Source organism: Chelon labrosus (assembly GCF_963514085.1).
Source record: "Chelon labrosus genome assembly, chromosome: 12".
In the NCBI taxonomy this organism is placed as follows: domain Eukaryota; kingdom Metazoa; phylum Chordata; class Actinopteri; order Mugiliformes; family Mugilidae; genus Chelon; species Chelon labrosus.
Window position 1 is genome coordinate 685,122 of NC_140345.1, and position 16,353 is coordinate 701,474.

At 40.9% G+C, this 16,353-nt stretch overlaps 1 protein-coding gene across 1 annotated transcript in view; it reads right to left on the reverse strand.

Moving 5' to 3' along the window:
* vwde (von Willebrand factor D and EGF domains) overlaps positions 1-16,353 on the reverse strand; it is a gene marked incomplete at both ends in the record, with an annotated part of 65,639 nt that overhangs the window by 32,402 nt on the left and 16,884 nt on the right. Inside the window, 11 exons of the mRNA XM_084557799.1 lie at positions 154-1,028; positions 2,439-2,632; positions 2,789-3,062; positions 3,243-3,316; positions 3,394-3,608; positions 3,724-3,871; positions 4,026-4,115; positions 5,669-5,898; positions 9,455-9,529; positions 11,170-11,401; positions 13,431-13,653. Of these exons, the coding sequence (XP_084413925.1) occupies positions 154-1,028; positions 2,439-2,632; positions 2,789-3,062; positions 3,243-3,316; positions 3,394-3,608; positions 3,724-3,871; positions 4,026-4,115; positions 5,669-5,898; positions 9,455-9,529; positions 11,170-11,401; positions 13,431-13,653 (2,630 nt within the window). The remainder of the gene's footprint in view (positions 1-153; positions 1,029-2,438; positions 2,633-2,788; positions 3,063-3,242; positions 3,317-3,393; positions 3,609-3,723; positions 3,872-4,025; positions 4,116-5,668; positions 5,899-9,454; positions 9,530-11,169; positions 11,402-13,430; positions 13,654-16,353) is intronic.

Consider the following 16,353-nt stretch of genomic DNA (forward strand, 5'->3'; position numbering starts at 1 on the left):
AGCTGTACGAGCTTCAGTTTGCTCTGTGAATCTAAATAAATAGATATTAATCTAGCTTCCATAACCAAATGTCTCTCTAGGATTATAATGTGTGTGTGTGAGTGTGTGGGTGTGTGCGTGTGCGTGTGTGTTTATGTATGTTCAGCATGTTACCAGACAAATCACTGCAGTCATGTGACCCAAATCCGGGGAAGCAGTCACAACCCCACTCTGTGCACTGGCCATTCCCGTTGCACAGATTTGGACATCTGAGGATGGCCAGTACATCCTGGTGCTGCTCTTCTCTCCTCCCTTCCTCCACCAGCCTCCTCTCACACTCATTCTCCAGCAGCGGTAATGTTGCATTCAACCATGACTGCTCATCCTTCAGCTGTATGTCAGTAACACAAATAGCCACCGCATGGCTCACTAATGACTCTTGCAGCAGGCGCTTGCAACCTGTAGCTATGCTTGAGTTTGCAACCACAGCCTGGCACTGAGCCTGGGCCTGCTGCTTAGTCAGGCCAGAAGATGTGGGCCATGTTAGGGGAGAGTCTGGCTGAACTGCTGGTTCATGATCCTCTGGGAAAAAGTAGGTGAAGCCCTGCATATCTGACTGGCTGAGAACTTGGTGCTGGGAGTTAGAAATGTATCGCTGAGTCTGGCCTTTGCTTTTGCGCTGTTGCGGATGAGCTGAGTCTCCTTCTCTGGAGACTGTAAAAGGAAAGCCTCTTTTCTGTGGTCGTAGGTGGCTACCCCGATCCTGGGAGTTTTGGCTAGAGTGACCTGGAGGCAGCTGCTGACTTTCATTTTCTATGAATAGCTCTGCCGAGCTGCTGTAGTCAGTCGTGATGTCCAGAGTGGGGATGACACTGAGGAAACGTACGTTGCCATGATTAGAACAGCTGGAATCGGAGGATGTAGTTTTTTGCGATCGGGCACTGGGAGTTGAGATGCTGGGCTCTACCTGACAGGTACAATATTTGCGGGGGTTCAGTGTACTCAAAGGGGGTGTTATGGTGTCAAACAAGCTGCTGCCTGGAGGGAGTCTGGAAGGGGAAAGGAAAGGATGTTTGTGTCTCGCTCTCCTCATGAATATATTATTTATCTTACTGAGGGCCTCTTGTAAAAATGTGTTGGTCCACTACTGGCGGGTGTAGTGTTTTTTTGTCAATAGGAGCGTAAATACAGGGTGTATCTTATGTGTTTATTATAGCATGGGGCCCAGGGGCCTCATGTACAAAGACTTGCGTGGATTTCCAACTGAAACACTCAGGTCCAGAAGCACATTTCCTTTGTATATCCCAATCAACGTGGAATTGAGTGCACATGTTGTACCCGACCCCTTCCTGTCCACGCCCCCTTTTATATATGAAAATTATATTTAAATTGACCCTGCACCTGAGATTCCTCTCTCTGCACGATCAGCAAATGAAAACATGAATAAGTAAGATGGGAAAAAAGAAGAACTTCTATCGCAGGGCTAACACAGATAGACAGAAAACCATTCACACTCGCATCTACGGCCAATTTGGAAGCAGGAGTACCCGGAGAGGACCCACACAGACACAGGGAGAACATGCAAACTCCACACAGAAAGGCCCAGTCGGTCCATGGATTAGAACTCGGAACGTTCTTGCTAAGTGCTAACCACCACGTCTCTGTTATGGATTGAGATTCGTTGAACTCAGGCATAAAATATGCATAAAAGTTCAACGAATCTCAATCCATGCATTCATAGAATTCAACAAGCAGTCAGCCACCACTGTTGCAAGTTCACACTAAACAAGAACTAGTTCAAAGTTCAGTTCACACAGATAAAAGTGATCTAGTTCAAGTTCATAGTTCACATTTTTAATTAACAGTCTGTAAACATTTTTTCCATTTTTTTTTTTTTTTTAAATGAGCAGCTTTGACCTATTCTTGTTCAATAGAATCTCTGACTGATCTGCCCATCTATCCCCAGATTGTCATATTTTTTCCACCAGGATCTGTACTGCTTTTTTGAATAACCACTGTATATACGAGGAAATAACTCAAATGTTTGTGTGAATCAGTTGCCTACGCGCTGCGGGAGGCAGCTTCTCTTTCAGCTGCACCAGCCATGCTGTATGCCGTAAATCGCGCGTCGGGTGACAGCTGTTGTCAAACAAAATTTTTTTTTTTTTCTGAAGGGGGAAGTATATACAGTCAGTGGGTGAACATCGTTATTTTTCCTCCAGATTGAGCAAAACTCATGTCTACACTCACATCTGGAAAAATGATGCGTTCAGTTCACAGTTCGTAACAATATGAACAATGAATGAAGTAGATGAAAAATATGAACGTTCTTGCACAACACTGTCAACTACCAAGCTTAAAAGTTGCTGTAAGAATTCCTACAATCCATCTTCTTGGTATACAAACACGACTGAAACTTCCTGTCAACTGACACATCCATCATCATAAAAAACACTGACCTCCATTCAGAGATAAAAGCCTGTAGATCCATTTTGGTGCCGCTTACAGAGTGGAAGTCATTGTCTGGCTGTCCGTCAAAGGTCCCACACAAACCCTGAGTGTGATTCCAGTCCGGACTGGGGGCCCTCAGTGTCAGACTCATTCCCCAGTCAGACACGTCTGCACGAACAAATGCTCCATACGAGAAGGTCATCTGAAAATGCAAGAATATTTTTATTTTAATTAGTTTGAGTTTGAAATAAAGGCATTCTTAGCATCTTTTTGATGATCGAAAATTTAACATTATACGAACTTGCAGCAACTATTAACTTATTTTTACTTTAGACTGTTCAAAAACTTCCTCACTCACAGTGACTTTACGTCCTCTGTAGGACTCGGTGATCTGAATGCTGCTCTTGTTCAAGTCTCTGTTCTTCACAGACAGATGAGGCTTGGTTTCACCCATTTCCCTGTTGCACATATCAAAAGAAATAATGTCGCCACCATCCCTCGCTACAAAGCCGCATACGCATGAAGCAAAATGCACCAAGCTGCTGCACTCCCACTGACGGACATGAACCTCAAATGGCCAGAAACTGCTCTTATAGAGAACAAAGGTGCCTATCTGGGAGTTCTCATAGTACCTGTAAACAAACAAAGAAATATATCAGCCAGTTCCTATTATACATAGATCTTTGGATTTTGTATTAGGGCACCAATACAGACAGAAAGGGCATCTTCACTATGGATAATTAAAATTTAAGATATAATATGATGCACAGTATACAGTATGTTTCCTGATAATTGAAAAGAGACTGAAGTACCTGCCATCAAATGTGATAATGTGATGATCAGTAAAGGAGTAGCAGTTGGCCGAGGGAATATCATTTACTATTATCTGCAAACAAAAGATCACTTTCATTTCTTATTAATATAAAATACGTGATAACAGTAAATGAACAAGCATGTGGTTACCTGTACAGGTTCTGGAGAGTATCCATTCCAGAGAAAGTTCTGTGAGATGATGAGTTTAACAGAGATCTGAGTTGTCCTTTGAGCATCTTTGACAAAGTCAGTGATGGGGCTGAAGTGGATCTGAGCTGAGCTACAAACGCCGTTCCTGCAGGGGCCATGGGACAGATCCACCGCACAAGAGGACAGAGACAGATCGGCACCCAACAAGCCCTCATCTGCAACACAAGAATTTGAAGTTATAAGTGTTAAAGCTGTCATTGCTTTCAATGTAAACTCCCCATAGTACATGCAGTTAATAAGGTATGCTGTTATCTTTCTGTGAGTCCTCACCTTGACTGCTTGTGCTGAGCTGCAAGGGCAGAGTGCACTGTTCTGTAGAGGAGTAAAACCCTCCAGAGCATGGAACAGGAACTGTGCTCTCAACCATTAACTCATACAGCCTCCCATCTTCAAACACACTGTTCACCTCTGGTCTTAACTGAACAGAACATTTTTAAAAAGAAGCTTGGTCAGACCCTTTATGCACTGAAATGTCATCACCAATGAAACATGACTTTGCTATATTACAGTGAATTTAGAATAATTAATAAAACACACACTGATAAATAAAATATCGGCCAACTATTTTATACCCTAATCCCAGCAAAGAACTCCTGACTTTCCACTGAGGCACTCCGTATGTCTGGCGAGTCCAAGAAGAAACTGTAGCTGGAGCAGTAAATCTAAGAGAAGGAGAGAGATATACATTCAGAATTTTGTTAAGGGTATTATAAATAACAAATAAGTTATTATAAGAAAAAAGTGAATGTAGTTAATGTTTCTGGCTAGGTCACACACACGTGATTATGAGACCACATGTTAATAGGTTTTAATAATACCCTCTATCCCAGCTGTCTCAAAAGCCCAAGAGAAACATCTTTATAAAACAGGTCTTCCTGAAAAACTGGGAAGTCTGGAAAGACACAACATATATAAACTCTGAGTAAATTTTTCTGTCGCTTTGAAAGACACTGGGGCAGTCCTGACACCATCCCTCACTACCCAACAGCTCCAGACCACCAGCTTCACCATTAGACCAGTACACAATGCAGTAAACCTGACTCTCCTCTTCATCATCCAGCACCTGGACTCTACAAGACCCTACGCCAGGATCCTGTTTGTGGACTACAGCTTGGCCTTTAACAGCATCATCTTGGCCTTGCTGCAGGACAAGCTCTCCCAGCAGAGTGTGCCTGACTCCATTTGCAGGTGGATTACAGACTTCCTGTTAGACAGGAGGCAGCACACGAGGCTGGGAAAACTCACGTTTGACTCACGGACAATCAGCATCAGTTCCTCTTAAGACTGTGTTCTGTCTCCTCTGCTCTTCTCCCTTTACACCAACAGTTGTACCTCCAGTCACCAGTCTGTCAAGCTCCTGAATTTCTTATGGGGACAATGCACTAAAAACCTACTACCAACCGCAGACAGCTGAACACTGAAAAGATGGTAGAGATGGTGATAGACTTAGGGAAGAACGCTGACCCACCCCCATCCTGGGTGACTCACAGGTTGACACTGTGGAGTCCTTTCGCTTCCTGGGAACTACCCTAACTCAGGACCTTGAGTCCTGTATTATTAAAAAAAGCACAACAGAGGAAGCACCTGAAGAAGTTAACCTGTCAAAGACGATGATGGTGCACTTCTACCCCTCCATCATCCAGTCCATCCTCACTTGCTCCATCACCGCCTGGTATGCTGCTGCAGCATATTATTCGCTCAGCTGAGAGGGCGAGTGAACCGACACCTCTCACCCAGGACACAGACTCTTGACAGATTCTGGCAGGAGGCTGTGGTCTATCAGGACCAAAACCAGCTTCTTTCCATCTGCAACTGAACTAATAAATAACCCCTCACACACATGCACACTCTCACAGACTTTTTAAGTCTGATGGGTTACATTAATGCACCTTGTTTATTAATGCACATTTTTATCTTTACACTCACTTATTGTTAAATTTTCAAGACTCATGTTAGTGTTCATTATACTCATACTGTATGTGGCACTAAAGAGAATTCTGTTCTCAGCAGACTATCCCCATTAAATGTCCCATTGTTGACATGATGGGACAAAACATTGTTGACATTTTTTGTCTGCCCGTTGACCACAACGTCAGACAAAAAATAACAGCTGGGGAATAAAATTGAATTAACACTGACAGCTTTCCTCAACCTAGGGTTGTTGTTAGTTAATGCTAACAGCTCAAGATATCTACACAACAGCCCTGAATCACACCTTGTCGCCCAGACGGAGGTTGAAGCCATCCAGCTCGATAAAGGCAGAGGTCTGGATGGTGGTCTCCTGTTTGAGCTCCTCCTTCTTGCTCTCAGGTGAGAGGCGAGACCAGGCCACTACATAACCCAGGGAGCTGTTGGAACTGCTCTCAAAGCTGCACTTCAGGTAGATGGTGTTACCTGTCACCTCTGAGACGATCACAGGCATTGATGGAGTGGGAGGCTGATTGGCTGACAAGGGTAGAAGCAGAATGCATAAGTAGATTAAAGGGGATACACTGGTGCAATGTTTAGGTTGTTTGTGCAAACAAAGGGAGATGAAGAGCGAGACACACAGCTAATGTTAAGCCACTTGTCACTCTCTATTGATTTGCTTTTGTGTTTGTTTGGCGGTTTCTTTTTTTGCCTCAGGTGTTTGGAGATGAGCTGCTGATCATTGCTGGGGCTGGGCTGCATCTCACCAGCCTCTCATCATCCAATCAAGCTGAATCCTACTTTAACGACTTTCCACTCTCCCATTCATTGCCAGTTCTTCAGTTTACCCCCGTGGTAGGAACATGTAAACCAGCTATTGTTGCTAAGCCTATTTCCTTCGTGCACAATCCAAATAACCTGCTTTTCTTTGTTTGCTGCATGTGCAGCCCACGCTACAGCCTGTTTCGCCAGCCAGCTCCTCCTGATCTTTTTGTCTATTTGGAACTCCGCTCGAGTTTTGTTTTCATTAAAGTCCTGTCCTTGAGCCTTAACTCTTGTGTCTCGCTCCTGGGTTCTTTCCTTCGAGTTGTCCACACCGTAACAGCTAATAACATGCTAAATAGTAGTAGCACACAATGCATGAGTAATAACATAGAAGAAATAAGAAAGTTGAGGATAGGTGCTCAGTGCATCGTCCGCCGTGCAGCCTAGGCCTTTAGCTTGATTTGATTTAAATATACCACTGAGGCTTGGTATTCATTTCAGATAAACCTTTTACAGACTGTGGATTTTGTCCTTCAATTACACTGGTTGCATATTAATGTAACCCAGGGGTTCATAGCCCCAGGTTTAATAATTCATATCCCCAACAGTAGGCTAAAATCTATAATAAACAGTAAATACACGTTAATAAATAACTGGGATGTGCAGTTTTCCCCATAACTTAAAAAAAAGAAAAGAAAAGAAAAAAACACTAAAACTGTATTTCTTTACCTTGTATTTTAACAGGTCATTTAATTGTTGTGATGTTCACAGGTATTAAGCCGGGTTAAAGGGTGAATACATAAATTTTGGTTTAGTTACCTCTGCAAGTTATCCACTTGTGCTTGATTTATTTGCACACAATTTTATTTGCCTTGAAAAAGAGAGTTTTATAAAGATTAATTCGCACAAGGGAATTACATGTCCATAAATATTGGGACATTGACACAATTCTAATCTTTTTGGCTCTATACACCACCACAGAGGATTTGAAATTAAAACGAACAAGATGTGCTTTAACTGTAGACTTTCAGCTTTAATTTGAGGGTATTTACATCCAAATCAGGTGAACGGTGTAGGAATTGCAACAGTTTGTATATGTACCTCCCACTTTTTAAGGGACCAAAAGTAATGGGACAATTGGCTGCTCAGCTGTTCATGGCCAGGTGTGTGTTATCCCCTCATTATCCCATTTACAAGGAGCAGATAAAAGGTCTAGAGTTCATTTCAAGTGTGCTATTTGCATTTGGAATCTGTTGCTGTCAACTCTCAATATGAGATCTAAAGAGCTGTCACTATCAGTGAAGCAAGCCATCATTAGGCTGAAAGATCAAAACAAACCCATCAGAGAGATAGCAAAAACATTAGGTGTGGCCAAATCAACTGTTTGGAACATTCTTAAAAAGAAAGAACGCACCGGTGAGCTCAGCAACACCAAAAGACCCGGAAGACCACGGAAAACAACTGTGGTGGATGGCCGAAGAATTCTTTCCCTGGTGAAGAAAACACCATTCACAACAGTTGGCCAGATCAAGAACACTCTCCAGGAGGTAGGTGTGTCAAAGTCAACAGTCAAGAGAAGACTTCACCAGAGTGAATACAGAGGGTTCACCACAAGATGTAAACCATTGGTGAGCCTCAAAAACAGGAAGGCCAGATTAGAATTTGCCAAACAACATCTAAAAAAGCCTTCACAGTTCTGGAACAACATCCTATGGACAGATGAGACACAGATCAACTTGTACCAGAGTGATGGGAAGAGAAGAGTATGGAGAAGGAAAGGAACTGCTCATGATCCAAAGCATACCACCTCATCAGTGAAGCATGGTGGTGGTAGTGTCATGGCATGGGCATGTATGGCTGCCAGTGGAACTGGTTCCCTTGTATTTATTGATGATGTGACTGCTGGCAAAAGCAGCAGGATGAATTCTGAAGTGTTTCGGGCAATATTATCTGCTCATATTCAGCCAAATGCTTCAGAACTCATTGGACGGAACTTCACAGTGCAGATGGACAATGACCCGAAGCATACTGCGAAAGCAACCAAAGAGTTTTTTAAGTCACCTGACCTGAATCCGATTGAGCATGCATTTCACTTGCTGAAGACAAAACTGAAGGGAAAATGCCCCAAGAACAAGCAGGAACTGAAGACAGTTGCAGTAGAGGCCTGGCAGAGCATCACCAGGGATGAAACCCAGCGTCTGGTGATGTCTATGCGTTCCAGACTTCAGGCTGTAATTGACTGCAAAGGATTTGCAACCAAGTATTAAGAAGTGAAAGTCTGATTTATGATTGTTAATTTGTCCCATTACTGTTGGTCCCTTAAAAAGTGGGAGGCACATATACAAACTGTTGCAATTCCTACATGTTCACCTGATTTGGATGTAAATACCCTCAAATTAAAGCTGAAAGTCTACAGTTAAAGCACATCTTGTTCGTTTCATTTCAAATCCATTGTGGTGGTGTATAGAGCCAAAAAGATTAGAACCGTGTCGATGTCCCAATATTTATGGACCTGACTGTAGCTGCAGTGAGGTAAAAGCTACGTTTCCTTTTATTAACACACCCCCATTTAGCAAAGATTAATACTTTGACTAATACTGATGTGTCACCTTAGAATAGAGTTTTAAGTTGTTTATGTTAAAGAACTCAGGGCGCTGTATTACTGTTCACTGATACTTCAGAAGCGCTACATTAAAAAGCCAGGATGAGCAGTAGAAATTAGTGAAATTTGCCACTTTGAGATTAATAAAGTATCTTATCTATCTAGACATGGTTTCAGCAAGTCTATTTCAACATTCCTTTCATTTACTTCAAAAAACATCTAAACTTATCCTGTAATGACAAAAAATGGCCCACTCTGGAAAAGTAATACAACCGAAGATAAACTTATTAAATGCAGTAGAGGTTGTGCAGAGGAAGGTAGTGTCAGCTGTGGAACATGAATTCATTTATGTGAGCAATTCTAATTACAAAATACCAAGCAAGGCCCATTGTCTGAATTAAAACAGTAAAGTGAGCTTTAAAATAACACCGATCCCATCACTTAAAATGTCATGTTCAGTAATGTTTCATCCATGTCTAATTAAACGACCTTGTTCTTTCCACCTCTGTCAACTACAACCTACCGCGGCATAATTCACGACCTGGCCGGGGGCCGTCACCCGGGAGACAAGGCCCAGCGAACACTAGGACACATGCTCAGCTCATTAAGGGGGCCAGTGGTGCATTCCTGACCACATGGCAACTCCCTGACCTCCTGATTGTTTCAGTGTTTGACCTAACATGAGGAGACAAGCGCAGGGCATAAACACAGCAGTAGGGTCCTCACATTTACATGTTCCATTGACGTTGACCTCGTCAGGACCACAGCTCAGTATCATCATGGGTAAAGTGTCAGACATCTCTGTTACATGAAAAGAGAGAAATGTTAATTATAAATCAGCATTTATTAGCATAATAAATCAAACATGGCTGACAGAAGACTGACTGTGGTGTCACCCGGTGCTTATCTGGTAAGCAGTGTATGCATTCTTATGTAATTTCTCTGTGGTTTGTTTCTACTTTTAATATGCGATTTATTTACACATGAAACAAGTTGTTAAAATCATCACCAACTTATAAACTACAAATGTATTAAATTAGAAGTCTATAACAGTCACTGTAGTCTTGTTTTGTAATCAATAGACATATCTTTATTACAAATGAGATTGTTTTTACCCTGTTTTTATATCAGTGAAGCTTTCAATATAACTGCAAACTTGGAAAGAAATAACATACGAGAAGTAATTAATTTATACACAAGAAAATCTCAATAGACCAAATTCCTCAATCAGCTTGAAAAGTACTGTATATTAAATGGGATGTAACCACAGGAATAATACTTCTGTTTTGTGCTGTATTTCAAATGGACTATTACAGGCAAAACAAGCCCCAGGCTAAACTAGAAACAAATACATTTTAGAATTACATATTTTCAGTTTTCATGACATATTGAGCTACTTACAAAAACACCCTCATCATAAGATTTTCTAACCTCTTCAGGTGAAAGTGATAATGAGTAATTATCATCATTACTTAAACCACCTAACCAAACAAGCTATAAATACAACAAGGTGTACAAAAAAAGGCAAATGTGTCAGTGAACAGATGCTAGTTTGTATAGTATATACATACAGTACATGTCAAAACTCAACATATACACTCTGATTTCTGTTTTGTTCATACTTACAGTACACCAATCAGCCATTACATGGTCATATTTACTGGTCAAGTGAATAACACTGATCATCTCATTATCTTTGCACCTATCAGTAGGTGGTATATTAGGCTGCAAATTAACATTTTGTCCTCAAAGATTATATTACAAGCTGGACAGATGTTCAAAAATTTGAGAGACTTTGACAAGGAGTAAACTGTGATGGCTAGATGACTGGGTCAGAGCATCTCCAAAACTGCTGCTCTGGGGTGGGTTGTTCCCAGTCTGCAGTTGTCAGTACCAGTCAAAAGTGGTGAACCGGGCATATGAGCATCAAAACTGGAGCAATAAAGAAGGTAGTCTGGTCTAATGTATCATGTTTGCCTATGCCTGTGCAGCATAAGCAGCATGGCACAGGTGGGAGTGGGTGTCAAAAGATCATCATTGTTATTCACTTCACCGGCTGGTGCATTTAATGTTGTGGCTGATCAGTGTTTATTGTGCAGGGGGTACAGCACAGCATAGTACTGTATATTGGAAATCTGTTTGCTGCTGCAGCTTGAAAGGATGCAGATGTAAGCTGTGAGAGTGAACTGAAATGATAAATCTGCAGGTCATGACGCCAAAACATCACGACCTGCCAAAACACATGTATGACTGTTCTCTATATCACAATGTAGTGAATCCTTATTGCGGTCTCTCTGATGCATTTCTAAAGGATTTAATGTATTGTGCATATATCTGTACAACTGTATAGTTTAGGACTTGCTTTTCAAAGATACAAAAGTACTGTGTGATATAATTATATGAGGGACACACTTCATATTAGACTTTCTGAACAGACTTACCCTGTGCACAGTACCCCATACATCCCTGTGTGGGTTGGAGAAGGTAAACATAGAAGTCTCCACAGTTTCGGACAGTGACCGGGATGCGAAACATGCAGCAGTCTTTGCTGCTGCTTGGAAGGAAATGCCAGGCAGCACAGGCAGTCAACTGCCTGACCTCCAGTGGCCCTGGAAGGGACTCACCCTCACCCAGAGACAGCCACACCGTAGCCTGAGTACCACAGTGGTTCACCTGGATGTTGAGAAACACACAGAGAGGAGGACATTGTGACAGGCCACACATTCTGATGCTCTATTTTTAAATATATATGAACATTAATTAAAAGTTTTACAAAATTTCTAATAATGTTGAATTCTTGTCATACTTTTTCAAAAACAAAAAACGAGTTTTGGGGGAATGAGGGAAGAAGAAAGAGAAGCAAGCAACACACTACCACATACTAACACAAAGCTACAGTTTGTTGCAACTAAATCCCTTTGGCCTGACAAATCTCTCCATTTATTCGCCATCATCATAAACATGTTGCCTTATTATATAACACATGTTCTGAGCAATTCTCTCTTCCTGCCTCCGCCCACTAGAGATCCATCACCCAGGGAGAGCAGCTTTGCCCTGGGAAGGCAGAAGGAGGCTGACAGTTCAGATGGATCCTGCAGGCTCACAGCAGGCTGCCCGCAGGAAATGAGACACATTCCAGCTCTAGTTGCACTCTCCTTCATAAATATGAACACACACAACAACTATATGAGTCCAGTCATATGTAACCATGCTTGGGCACACACACAGAGACATCTCAGATTTTGACACATGAACAAACACTCAAGCGACGACAGGCAGGCCACCTCAAAGTTTCTCCACTTGAGGTCTCAAGACTTCTGAGGCCGAGGTGTTTATATTTGTGATTAAATATATATGAACACTTTATAATACCACTGGGCTTCGTTAAATACTTCTGAAAAGAGACGATAATATGAAAAGATGAAAAGAGAAGCTTCTAGTTCTGTGATACTAGTTCAACTGTAAATTGTAATTGTTCTGTCTATAAAAACTACAGAGCTTTTACCTAGAATTGTATTCTTTGAAAGTTGGAAAATCTCTTCAAATGACACCAACAGTGTGCGCATTATGACCACATCTATACATAAAATCTTCATGTAGAAGTTAATTCTTAATTCTAAAATAGCTCAAGAGTTAGAAAGGTCGATCGTCAGCACGCAGTCTGGACAAAGCTCTTTAATATTAAAGACTGTCTATCGAAAGCTTTCAGTAAATTTAAGTGGAGTGACTTGCAGTAGTAAGCACAGTGTAATTTCTATTGTATTTAATTTTCTATTAGATATTTAATCTATATCTAATGTCTCTTGTGTACACTATCCTGCTGCTACAACACTGCAAATTTACCCACTGGGATAAATAAAGGATTATCTTATCTCATCTCTTCTCATCTCATCTCATCTGTATTTTTTTTCACCAGTTAACTTGACTTAGATGACAACGTAATGTCAATAATTGCTTGAGCAATACTTCAGCATTGACTCATACACAATGTAGGTGGCCACGATAGGCCTTTTTGTAACATAGTGTCAATATAACATTAGGACTTGCATGCTCAGCAAAGCTTGAAAGCTTACTGGAAGTAATGTTTGAAATTTTAGGATAAAAACTTACTTACTATCTAGCAGATATGATGTTAAAACCAAAAGGTGGTTTGATTGGCTTAGCTTAAAGACTTGAAGAAGGGAAGACAGCTAGAATGGTTCTAGTCAGATGTGAATGAATCAACTGACTTTCCAAAGAAATACTTCCAGAAATACCCAGAAAAACTTCCCTATGTAAATAACTACAGTGTGAGTTTTATACACATCAAACAAGTTAAGTTGAGCTAATTGATTGCTGTGTTTTTAAAAGTTTTATTCTTAAAAATGTTTACATTTTTGTTGGATATTTTGTACCTTACACCATTTTAGGTTTTTGTGCATAATTGTTGCACTGCTGTAGGCAGCCACTATTTTTCATTCATTCTTGTACATCATGGAAAACAACTAGCCTCTTAGTTTGAGGTTTTTAGTTTGAAGTAAGACAGACTTGATGCATAACATAATTTAATAAATGTAATCTATGGTTGCCTGTGGAGATGATGGAGGGAAGTGGACAACAACGACTAGAATGGCTCTTCAATTGTCACTAAAAACTCTTGACAGTTTATATATGAGAAACAGTCACTGTCCTTGTAAAATGTTTTACAAAGAACATAATTTACCTCCACACACTGGGTGGGCATACTGGCTGGCTTGTCAAAGATCTGAAACTGGTACCAGCCTGGAGTGAGGGAGTGGTCACAAATGAAGTCCTGCAGGGCTGACTGTTGCAGCCAGCTGGAGCTGAAGGTGGTGCTGCGGTAGGGGTTCTGGAGGACTGAGTGGCCTCCCGGCACACACTCTGGAGGGAGTGCTGCAAGCACAGTCAGAGAAGCAACATAAGCACTGGATGTTCACCAAGACTGTCAATAGCAATGATCAAATAATGCATATAGAAAGCTTCCTGCTGGCCAATATTGCATTGTGGATATACACTCTCCAGCTGGTCTGTATAACAGACACATCTCAAACTCTCTCAAAAGAAGGTGACTAGCGTTGAGGTTATTTTTTAAGATTTTTGGACGATATCAGGTCAGAATTAATGGATATCTGAAGCCAAACCAGATTAAGGATCCCTTGTCCGTCTGTTATAGTTGCATGCGGAGTTCAAAGCAGATAAACAATGTTATCACACAATGAACCTTTTCATAAGCCTCAGCCTGGATCACATAGAAAGAAGACTTTAGACAGAGGTCTAAAAGAAACGCCTCAATCTCCACAATATCTTACATGATGGAATAGCGGGGGCAGGTCCAAAGGCAAAGGTCAGTCTCGGTTACAAAATGGAGGAATGTCAAAATAACAAGCTACATGCTCATCTCAGAAAAGTTGAAAAGATTCTTGTCAGTATGTGAAATATTTGTTTTAACGTAAATAAAATGCAGTGTGTTTTAGCTAGTTTTACTGATATCTGATTTCTTTTTGAATAAACTGTCACATTAAACCGATTATTGGACCTTCAAACATCATTATGAGGAAATCAGTTTCAGAGCACAACTTCCTTGATAATTCTGAAGCCAAACCTAACAGCATTATTATTCATCTTATACATCAAAACAGTATACAGGGTACAGGCTGTCCAAAATCTACAATGCTATGTGAGTAAAAGAATCATCAAAGCTTATCAGTATTTTTATGATGTTGCCCTGCCATGACCCCCCAAACAGCATTAGCTTCTGGCCGAGGACCACCTTTGCAAACCCACAGACAATGCTACAAAATATGTAAAGAAACATCAACTTTTAGAATGTTTTTTCTTACTTGTATTCACTATTCAATAACTATTACATTTGTTTAGCATAAGTGCTGCCTCATATTTTCTGATTTTACTTGGCCAGGACTTCTTAGGTTTTTTTGCAGCAGTGTCCTGCACAGTAGGGCAGTTGGTCTGTTCCTTTGGTCTCTTCTCTTTCTTGTCAAAAACCTGTCCATTTTCCGCTAGCTACACGCTAGCTTGAGGTGCACAGCAGCTTGATAAATGGCGCAAACCACCAAGTCTACACAGATTATGAGGTCATGAACAATGTTTTGACTGGCAGGGAATCAGAAAGATGACCATGGCAAATAACATTTTGATATATCGAAATTATTATAATATTATTATATTATTTTAGATTTTATTACAAAAATTATATTGTATTTTACAAAAATGATAAAAAATAATTAGATTCTATTTTTTCGTTTTTTCATGTTTTTCTCATCTTCCCTCCAATTGTCTGAGGCACCCTAGCGCCCCCTGGCGGCCCCTACTTTGAAAACCACTGGTATAGGTCATAAGCTACACCTCCTCAATGTTAGTGGACAGGACTTGGGCCAAACTAAAAGACGAAAGTACACTTCAAGTACATTTTTTTTTTTTTTCAAGTTTGTCATTTTGTCATTTTAGGTAATTATAATGCTGTAGTATTTTAAATAATCCATGTTTCTTACAGGTTTCATTTTAGTTTTGTTTTAGCCTCATAGCATAATTGCCTAAGTCATTTTTTTGGCCACCGTTACAATATCAATAAAAAATACCAATGTGCTTTGTGTTTTTTCTTGTTTTCCGAAAATGTTAAAATATGACAATTATGCTATGAAGCTAACAATTTGCAACTTGGACCTCAAAGGGGGAGTGAAAGCTGATAGTCTGCTGCAGCAGTGACAGGCAGACAAGTCAATGAAAGACACGACAGAAACTGTCAGAGCTGCCCATACTCAACACCTAATCACATCAGTTCATCACCTGAACAGGAACTCAGAGAGACTGCATCTTGTCAGCCTGTTTGAGGAGGAAGCCTGGCAGCCACAGGCCTAAACCTCATGTGGGTGAAAAGACACTAAAGGTTGTCTCAGCATCAGGACAAATTACATTATTAGACTTGGAGGTACGTGGCCTCAGATAACAGATACATCATGGGTGAAAAGCTGTTGGCTTCTTTACAAACACTTACAAACATTGATTTATGTCAGTGGCTATCTTTCTTTCTAAAGAAAACAGTAGTCCTCATTTTAACCTGAAAAAGGTTGAACAAGCTGTTAAATGAGTCTATGGTGGCCAGTGCCCTCCTGTTGGTCCTTTGCACACTGCGGCAGCAGGCTGTGAGTGCTAGCAGACTCAACAAACTGATCCGCAAGGCCAGTGATGTTGTAGGTTGTTATTTTATTCTATTTGTATTTTTCTCTCCTTGCAGCTGTCACTTTATGGGAACAACTGCAACCAAACAATTCCCTTAAAGGATTAATTAAGTTTTCTGATTCTGATTTGTCCATTAGATTTGTGAAAACAAAGAGCAGATATTAATTCATTTGCGTAATCAAATCTTTGAGTCTTTGAAGAATGGTCTTACCTGTCAGAGCGTGCATTGTGTTACCTAGTGAGAACACGACGCAGAAAAGTTTCAAAACACTTTCAAGGCTCATCGTGCTGCAGAGCCAGCAAACAGCGCTGGCACAGGTTTTTACCTAAAGTCTACAGTCTGCTTGGAGCGGCGGGAGCGCAGCGGCGTTTCAGACCCAAATTAACAGAAGGGAATCCGGAATCCGGAAGCAGCCTCCTTCAGGACT